The 9,832-nt window shown below is 48.1% G+C and overlaps 1 protein-coding gene across 2 annotated transcripts in view; it reads right to left on the bottom strand.

Annotated features, from left to right (window-relative positions):
* Window positions 1–618: 618 nt before the first annotated feature.
* SMYD1 (SET and MYND domain containing 1) overlaps window positions 619–9,832 on the bottom strand; it is a 43,932-nt gene continuing 34,718 nt past the window's right edge. For both annotated transcript variants that reach the window (XM_049651849.1, XM_049651850.1), the window contains 3 exons: window positions 8,066–8,229; window positions 6,349–6,517; window positions 619–5,052 (listed from right to left, as the gene is read on the bottom strand). In XM_049651849.1, coding sequence (XP_049507806.1) covers window positions 4,894–5,052; window positions 6,349–6,517; window positions 8,066–8,229 — 492 coding nt within the window. In that variant the 3' untranslated portion in view covers window positions 619–4,893. The remainder of the gene's footprint in view (window positions 5,053–6,348; window positions 6,518–8,065; window positions 8,230–9,832) is intronic.

Raw genomic sequence — 9,832 nt, 5'->3', positions numbered from 1 at the left:
TACCCATCACCCACCCTGCCCTCCCTCCCACCCCCCATCAACCCTCAATTTGTTCTCAGTTTTTAACAGTCTCTTATGCTTTGGCTCTCTCCCACTCTAACCTCTTTTTTTTTTTTTTCCTTCCCCTCCCCCATGGGTTTCTGTTACGTTTCTCAGGATCCACATAAGAGTGAAACCATATGGTATCTGTCTTTCTCTGTATGGCTTATTTCACTTAGCATCACACTCTCCAGTTCCATCCATGTTGCTACAAAAGGCCATATTTCATTTTTTCTCATTGCCACGTAGTATTCCATTGTGTATATAAACCACAATTTCTTTATCCATTCATCAGTTGATGGACATTTAGGCTCTTTCCATAATTTGGCTATTGTTGAGAGTGCCGCTATAAACATTGGGGTACAGGTGCCCCTATGCATCAGTACTCCTGTATCCCTTGGATAAATTCCTAGCAGTGCTATTGCTGGGTCATAGGGTAGGTCTATTTTTAATTTTCTGAGGAACCTCCACACTGCTTTCCAGAGCTAATGGCCTTTGTTGACTGCTATAACATAAAAACTCAAAAACACGCAGTGTTACTTGTCTCTTCTGCTCTGAGATGAGCAAAGTCATTCACTTATTCATTCATTCAACACATATTAACTGAGCACCTAGTCCCAGGGCCTGTGCCAGGTTCTGGGGATTGAAAGACAAAGAAAGGGACACAGCTCCTGCCCTCCAGGAGCTCACAATCTGATGGAGGAGGCAGACAAGGAAAAAGGCAATTATTAGTCATGAGGACAGTGCGATGGTGGGGGATTCGAGGGTGATGTGAGAGACTGAGATAGGCAGCCAGCAGAATCCAAGGCACTCAGGGAAGGCTTCACAGAAGGGGTGATTTCCTAACCGGATGTTGAAAGATGAATAGGAGTTGGCAGGTTTCAGATATTTTAGATAGAATGTTTCAAAATTCAAAGAGAGGCCCAGGAGAACATGGGTCACTCAGGGACCCAGGAGTGAGTGGGTTTGACTGGAGTCTAGGATGCAGTGGAAGCAAGTAGCTAGAGCAGAAGTCAGTCTGAGGGGCAGATGTGGGGGAGGGGAGAAAGGAAAGAGAAAGAGTTTCGTTTTGGATGTGCCGAGGGTGGTGTGCCTGGACAACATTCGAGGGGGTATGTGGGGCTGGAGCTCAAGAGCAAGGTCTGGGAATACAGATTTAACACTCTCAGCCTCAAGGTGGTGATTAAACAAAAGGCCTGGCTGGGCTCATGCAGGGAGTGCGCAAAGCAAGTTGAGCACGGACCAAGAATGACCAGAAGGAACAAACCCAATCCCAGGAAATACGTCAATGCTTCCGGGGCAGGTAGAGCAATGGGGTCAGGGAAGAAGAGAAACCACACCAGAGGATCATCACAAGAAGTGGTATCCAGATATCAAGGGCTGGGAATGTCAACTGGTGTAGAGAGACCAAATAATATACAGACTAAGGTACCCGCCCCCCCAGAGTCCAGCTTGGTATGAGCCATTTCAGTGGAGTTCAGGAAGCCAGCCTGCAGTGGGTTCAGGAACAAATGAGAAGTCAAGAAAGGCAGAGAAGAACTATGAGAGACAAGTCTTTTATTTTTTTTAATGGTTACTTATTTATTTTGAGAGAGAGAGAGCATGCAAGTGGGAGCAGGGGCAGAGAGAGAGGAAGAGAGAGAATCCCAAGCAGGCTCCACGCTGTCAGCATAGAGCCTGATGCGGGGCTCGATCTCACAAACCATGAGATCATGACCTGAGTCAAAATCAAGGGTAGGACACTTAACTGACTGAGACACACATGTGCCCTGAGAGATAAATCCTTTAAAAAAAAGTACTCAGTGGGCTCCTGAGTTAAGTGTCTGACTCTTGATTTCTGCTCAGGTCATGATATGATCGTGAGATTGAGCCCCATGTTGGGCTCTGTCTGCACTGAGCATGGAACCTGCTTGGGATTCTCTCTCTCTCCCTCTGTCTCTGCCCCTCCCTTGCTTGCGCGCTCTCTCTCAAAATAAATAAACATTAAAAAAAATACTCGGCTGTGAAGATTATGATCAAAGAGCCCTCAGCACGTTTGTTGACGGCATTGAAGAAGGCAGTGGACAGAGGAATGTCAAGGACCCATGGTGGTGAGGGAATGAAAGGTGAAGCAAGGCCCTGAGGACATCAGAGGAGAAGAAGTCCACAGCACAGGTGGAGAGTTAGCTTTGTGGGAGGAGAGGGGCTCCCGTTCCACGAATGTGGGAAGGAGGAAAAGAAGGTCAAGCACAGACAAGACGTGCATGAATGTGGGAAGAGGATTGAGGGAGTCCCATCTTCTGGCCTCTGTTTCTCCATGAAGCAGGAGATGAGGTTCTGCTGAAAGCAGAGGACTCGAGGACAGGAGCGAAGGCCTCAAATAGCTACTGGGCAAAAGGGAGAGACAGCCAATGAAGAGCACATGAAAGACTTCTGGGCTGCGCCCAAAGGCCAGCTGAGGTTGGCAAGGAGTCTGTAGAAGTGCATGTTTTCAGAGAGCCACTGTTCTCCCTGACTGTTCTTAGCATCTCCAGGAGCAGCAGACAGAAAACAAGACAGCCAAATTAATCCAGGGTTGAGACTCTGCCAGGCAGAAAGGGACAACGGGCAGAAGCTTATTTGGAAGGAAGCAAAGAAAGTAGCAGGGTGAAACACTCCAGTATACATGTCATATAGTAATCTGGGGTGGAGAAAAAAGAGAGGCGAAAAGGTAGGAAGCAATGACCAGAAAATTAAACATCAAAAATGGAGAAATTGAGGCGCCTGGCTGGCTCAGTCAGTAGAGGATGTGACTCTTGAGCTCAGAGTTGTGAGTTCAAGCCCCACACTGCATATAGAGTTTACTTAAAAATAAAATAAAATAAAAATGGAGAAACTATGGTCAGGAGAGGGTGCTAATGGAAAAACTGGAAAGATATCTGTAATTGAGTAAATAAAGAATCTGTGAAGCAAGAGGATTAGATGATTTTTGTGAGAGGACATTGAAGACACCAAATTTGAGGCAGAGGGGGTGGAAAATAAGACCATGAACATGGGAGCATGACCGGCAGAATGGCAGACGACAGTGACAGAGAAGGGTAGTGGGTGGGGGGCAGGTTTTATAGGAGGCAGAAAAGCGATTATTTCAATGTGCAGTTGGGCCCCTGGAAGAATGCTGGTGCCATCTGTAGGTCTGTTGGTATGAAGGCTTGGAAGAATGGCCAATCTTCCTGTGAAAGCTTCTAGAGAAGGGGGTATCCTTGAAGAAGAGCCAAATGCCAGACATGAATATTGTGCAAAGACGTAGCACATTCACAGAGCTTTTGGACAGTTTTTTGGCATATTTGCAGAGCCACTGGAAAGGCTAAGAGGGAGGCAGTGGGTGGTTTTGAGGATGAAAAAGTAGGAATGGAGGAACCAACACTTTAGGCAGAGATGACAAATATGGGGCCTGGTGGCACCGCTTCCAGATGGTTAGAGCTCTGGGGTCAAGGGTGGCCCCAGGTGGTATAGAAGAGTTGGTGACACTCCCCAAATGGATAGCTTTGCTCCAGGATTCCCCCAAAACCTTGGTGAGAAGTTTAGGACCCCAGAAGGTAATGGGACAACTAGATTTGGCTGATCCCAAGACCCTAACTCTTGGGTGGAAACCATAGCAACCTCCCACCAGGAAATGATGACAAGTCAGTCACGTCCCCAGGGAGATCCTAACCTAGGCATGCAGAGTCCGGATTAGACTTTCCCCCTGGTGAGACTTGCAGAGGCCTCAGGGGATGGGCAGTGAGAGAAATTAAGCAGAGAAATCATAATTATTCCTTACCAGGAATAGAAATTTGCTCGGGACCTATGATGACGCCTAAGCCAGTAAAGACTATCCAGGCACATGTAACCAAATAAAACCTCCCCAAACCAATTCTGCTGAACCCATGACCATCAGGTATGTGTACTTCCAAGTTTCTCCTTCAGCTTCACCCTGCTAAGACTTCAGTCCTGGTTGACCAGTGGCCAATAAAATCTCAGATATTGTTCAAGTAGCACCCACATCACAGGGAATCAAGGCTTGACAGTGAGGATGGGTGGGGGGAGACACTCCCTCTGTGTGTTTTAGAAATAGTTTCAGAATAATACTTGGAATCCAGACTTTAAACTGAGGCCTTGAGTGGTTTGGGCAAAGCCCCACCTATTTCTGCACATTCATCTCATTCTCATATTTACTAAGAGGTTTTGGTTCTCTGAGTAGAACTCAAATGGCCCAAACATCACCCCTTCTTTATAATCCCACACTAATCTGAGGAAACTAGACATCATCCATCCTAGTCGGACAAAACCTGAGTATTCCAGACCATGAGTAAGACCAGCAGTCCCTGAGATACCTGCACAGGTGTGTCAGCAGTCACCTGAGACTCTTTGCACCTGCCACCCTCTTAGCTCAAATATCATCTCCTCCATGACACTCCTCCAAATGCGTGTGCGCACACACACGCACACACGCATGCACACACACACACACACACACGCACAACAGCCACATGCCCTCCACTGCACCCCCCCCCATATAGTTTACGATTGCATTTATTATTATACTGTGCTTTAATTGTTTACATTTTGGCTGCCCAGCTACATTTGAAGCCTCTTTATCCCTTGGGTCTACCACCCAATAAATATTTACAGGATAAATTGGGCTAGGCTAGGCTGGGCTGGGGTAGAGTTCAACTGAATCGAACTGAGTTTAAATGGACCAAAATGAACTTAGGAACATAGAGCAGTATACTCCCACAGCAACAAGCGTGAACATGACCCCGACTTCCTCATCAAGGGTCTTCCCAGAAACCTACCACCTCCAGAACGTCTCCCCGGGTCCCCAGCCACAGTGCCCCTCCCCCACCAGACCGGTCCTCATTGCTTCTTATGGAACAGAGCCGGGGCTGGCTCATTGCTGGGCTCTGCCATGACCTGCATGGGCTGGTTGTTCAGGGCGGCCTCACGCATCTTGTGGTACATGAACTCGTTCTGGCGGAACATGCGCAGCTCCATCTCCGTCTGCATCCGCATGGCCTGTGGGACATAAATACACAATAAACAGTGATGACAGGTCACCAGGACGTATTGGCCTCTGACCTACCTTCGCCCTTTTGGAAAGGGCAGACAATGGGGTAAATGACTCCCAGACACTGAGATTCAGCTGTTCCCACTCAGAGGACACACAGATATACACACTCACACACACACACACACACACACACACACACACACACACACACATCCTCTGGGGGCTTAAAGTCCTGGGAGTGGGCTCGGTTTGCTAGGGAGAGGGAGGCAGACCCCTGAGAAAGTAGCTTGAGGGATTGTTCACAGCAGAGAATGCTTGTTCACAGGAACTGACAAGTGGGGATTGGGTTTGAACCCTGGATCTTGCACATAGGTCCCAACTAACACTGTGGGACCTTAGGCAAATGACACCTCCTTTCAGACCTCAGTTTCCTCACACATAAAGTGGGTGAGATTCCTTCATACGTCATAATGGACGAAGAAGATTACAGTATGTGATGCATAGAAAAGCCCCTATGCTCCCATATTTCCATGCAAGAAACATTTACCAAGGGCCAGGCATCATTGAGGCACTAAGGATACAGCAGTGAAGAAGGCAGAGCCTTTGGCAAACTTAATATACTATACATAAAGTTAGTCTTCTCAGACATTTTATGACACTGAAGTCTGTCCTCTTTCCCTGTACCATACTGAATGAGGACCGTCCTTTGAACCCTGTCACCCTCAAATAAACCAGCTCTTCCAAACACAAAGGAAACCCCAGCTATTAAAACCAGGCCATTTGCTAGGCACTGTTCTGAGTGCTTTTTACACATTAACTCACTGAACCCTTATCACAACCCTATCCTTTTTCTCCATTTTACTGATGAGGAGACTGGGGCCCACACATTCCACGTTTGCACTCACACAGCTAGAAAGTGGTAAAGCTGGAGTTCAGTCTCAGCAGCCTGATTCCAGGGCCTATGCTCCCCAGCTCTGCTCTATGCGGCACAAATTCTAATGTACCTGGCTGCACGCATACTGCTGGTTAGGCTTTCCCGGTCCACGATTGGAGCATCTCAGGGTTCAAACCTCAGCTTTGCCATCCACTCACTACGTGACCAGAGACAGGTTAATCCCCTTTCTGGTGCCTCAGTCTGCTCAGATGTAAAATAAGGGGGATGGTGAACTAAAGCAGTTCTGAATTCCCTTCTGCAATCTATGGACTCCCCAAATGCAGAGTCCAGAACTCTGGGGTCTGCAGCTCCCATCCTTAGAGAGCTCAGACCAGACAAGGACGCCCATCTCTGAGATGCTACTTGCCTCTAAGTCCTTGGTGATTGGGTGGGAGGGTCCATGTGTCACCAGGAGAATGGCATAGGCTTTGCAGATCATCCCGTGCCCCACCTCAATGTTCCCAGCATGCCAGTTGGTCAGCCCTGCCCGCATCACGGCCATGCCCAGCTGGGCATTGTTGGGGTGGTAGAGCTTCCTGTGGGGGCATAGCAAATAATTGTACAAATCATCCCAACCTTCCTGAGAGGTGCACGGTATTTGACAGCTCACCCTGTACCCTCTGATTCAGTCCATCTGCTCTCCCATCAGCACCATGAGGCATCTACAGCCCATTGGGCAGGGCCTGAGCCACAGAGACGGTGGGCAGTGACCAAAAACACCGAATGGTGAGGCTGTGAGAGCTGAGACTCTGACCTGGGCCACCAAGGCAAGTCCTCATGGGGAAATGGGGTCAGGATTGGACTCTGAGCTAGAGGACAGGAGGCTGGGAGCTCTCAGGAGCACCCCAGCCTTCTCCCTGCAAAGTAGACATTCAGGGGAATAAAAATAACTTGAATGTCCTTTCTGGGACAGAACTGTATTCTCACCTCCTTGGCACGGTCCTAACAGAGCTTCCTTTTAGCATATTGTTCAGTCTTCCTGGCTTTTGTTTATAAGGAACATTCTCTCCAAAAAAAATGTACCTTCTTGTGCCAACATACTCATTTGGTCAAAGATACAAATTCACATGCCAACATGGACATGGAAGGCAAGAGAAAGACATTGGCAGAGGGAAGGCAGGAACTGTGCATTTTCTTTTTTTTTATTTTTCTTTTTTCTTTTTTTTATTTAAAAAAATTTTTTTAACGTTTATTTATTTTTGAGACAGAGAGAGACAGAGCATGAACGGAGGAGGGGCAGAGAGAGAGGGAGACACAGAATCAGAAGCAGGCTCCAGGCTCTGAGCCATCAGCCCAGAGCCCGACGCGGGGCTCGAACTCACGGGCTGCAAGATCGTGACCTGAGCTGAAGTCGGACGCCCAACCGACTGAGCCACCCAGGCACCCCTGCATTTTCTAATATATAAGCAAGGATGGCTAACACCTTTTTATTTTTTTTTAATAAAAGAAAGGTCACAGGGTCGCCTGTGCTGACTGCCAGGGGGAAATCCTTTCGAAGCACTTAAAAGCAAGCTGAACTTAGCCTTAAGAAAACCAAACACAGAAGGGGCCACCCAAGTGGTAAATGTGCTAGAGGATTTGGGAAAGACCAGGGATGACCCATAGGTATCATCTCAGGTACTAACTCTGATCATTCGGTCGGTACCACTCAGAGCACCATGGTAAAAAGACTCAGTTGTAAAGATAAAAAGGACTGGGCCACCTGGGTGGCTCAGTCAGTTAAGCAGCCAACTGTTGATCTCGGTTCAGGTCATAATCTCACAGTTAGTAAGTTCGAGCCCCGCATCAAGCTCTGCGCTGACAGTGCAGAGCCTGCTTGGGATTCTCTCTCCCTCTCTCCCTCTCTCTCTCTGCCCCTCCCCAATTCATGCGAACACACATGCTTTCTCTCTCTCTCTCTCTCTCTCTCTCTCTCTCTCTCTCAAAATAAGATAAATAAACTTAAAGATAAAGAGGACCATGATCGATTACTGATGCCTCCCGTGGGTGCAGGAGGGAGAGACAGCAATATGGGCGCCATCTTTGCCATCCCTGGAATAGACACTTTTCCAGGAGACTTTCTGAGACCCAGCATTGTTACCTACATATAGCCATCCACCATCCTCCTGGCGTAGTGCGAGGCCTCCTCAAAGGCCTGGAGGTAGGAGAGGACCTCCGAAACAGTGCTCAGCATCCGCAGCGTGTAGAGGTTGGTGTCGGCAAACACCGGCTCCTGCTTCTGCAGGCACTCCCGGCACAATTTCACAACCTGGAGGAGACACAGGACCTGTCCGTGACCACGGCACCGCAGCATGCACTTAGCTCACATATGGGGGCACCACGATGACACTAGACATTCATTCTTTTAAGGCCGAGGAAATGGATGACAGAGGTACAGGAGCACCAGTCTGTGATCTGAATAGCAAAATGGCCCTATTTGGCTATGATGCAGGGATGGAAAGGGTGACAGTGGGAGATATGGCTGACATATGACAAAAATGAGTTTTCATAATCAGTAGGTAGCAGAGAGTTATGAAAGGGAGAGAGAGAGAGATTGACTGATTGATTGATTGACTGACTCTTACAATAATGCAATGAGATAGGTACTACTAACATTCCCGTTTTACCAGATGAGGAAACTGAAGCACAGAAAGGGTTAAGTGCTTTGCCGAAGTCATGCAGGTGGTAAAACATGGAGCAAGAATTCAAACTAAGCAGCCGAGCTTTATCTGAACCACCAATCCTGTGACTCTCCACCCTGGTTGGGCTCTGGAATTACCTGGAGACATTTTTAAAAACAGCAGTGTCTGGACCCTACCCCAGACCAATTGAAAGCAAATATCTGGGGGACGGACCCTGGCAACTGTAGGGTATATAAGCTCCTAGGTGCTCCTTATGCACAGAGAGTTTGGACAATCATTCCCCGATGGAAGCATACAAGATGAGCTGGCAGAAAGGGAGGCTCCCAGGAGGCTGGGAGACCCACCAGGAGGATGTCACCTTGGTTCTGGTAAGGAATAAGATGGGCCTGACCCCAGTGAGCTTGGAGTCAGGTTTTCCTCACTGATTCCTGTGTCCACATGGGCTTGGGTTGCACCCTACAAAGTCAGACGGTCTCCAGATTTTAGTTGTTCATCGTTCCCCCTTCGCTTGCCGCTTTCATGGGAGAAATGTCACACAATTCCTTCCATTTCAAATGAGCGGAAACTAATTTTGCTCTGAGACTCTCCCAGAGTCCCATGGGTGGGGGTGTGACCAACTGTGGACTGACCATCAATCCATCCTGAAGACAATCCTCTTAACCCTACACCTGGTCCTGTTAGGTTTGAATGGAAGGGGAGAAATGAGAAGTCAGAAGAATGGAACCAGCGGAGCCCTCCTGATTGCTTCAGCTCCTACGTCGTGCCTCTGACGTAGGTTTTCCACATTGTACAGTAACACCCTGCTGGCGTGCCTGTCTCCCCACCCATGAGAACTCCTGGGAGACAAGGAGCATGTCTCGCGTTGGTCACCCCACGAGTAAGGGCTCACAAATGTGCAATGAATGAGTAAATGAAGAGGATGAAAATAAAGGAGAAGCAGGTGGAAATGAAAACAAATTCATCTCTCACTGCCATGCCTTGGTGGCTTCCAAACCCAGCTACATGCCTGGGTTGTTGAAAGAGCCTGGGGGAAAAATACTGATTCACAGTCGCTGTGTTCTGTTGCAGATTTGACGAATCATATCTTAGGGGGCGAGACACGGGAATCTGCATTTCCAACAAGCTGCCCAGGTAAATCTGATGCAAGTACTCTGCAGGTCAGTGTGTGGCAGTGGGTCTCCATTTTGGGTGCACATTGGAATCACTTGAGAGTTTTAAAAACCCTGACAT

Source organism: Panthera uncia (genome assembly GCF_023721935.1).
Source record: "Panthera uncia isolate 11264 chromosome A3 unlocalized genomic scaffold, Puncia_PCG_1.0 HiC_scaffold_12, whole genome shotgun sequence".
Taxonomy (NCBI): Eukaryota; Metazoa; Chordata; class Mammalia; order Carnivora; family Felidae; genus Panthera; species Panthera uncia.
This window is presented reverse-complemented; position numbering and strand designations above follow the sequence as displayed.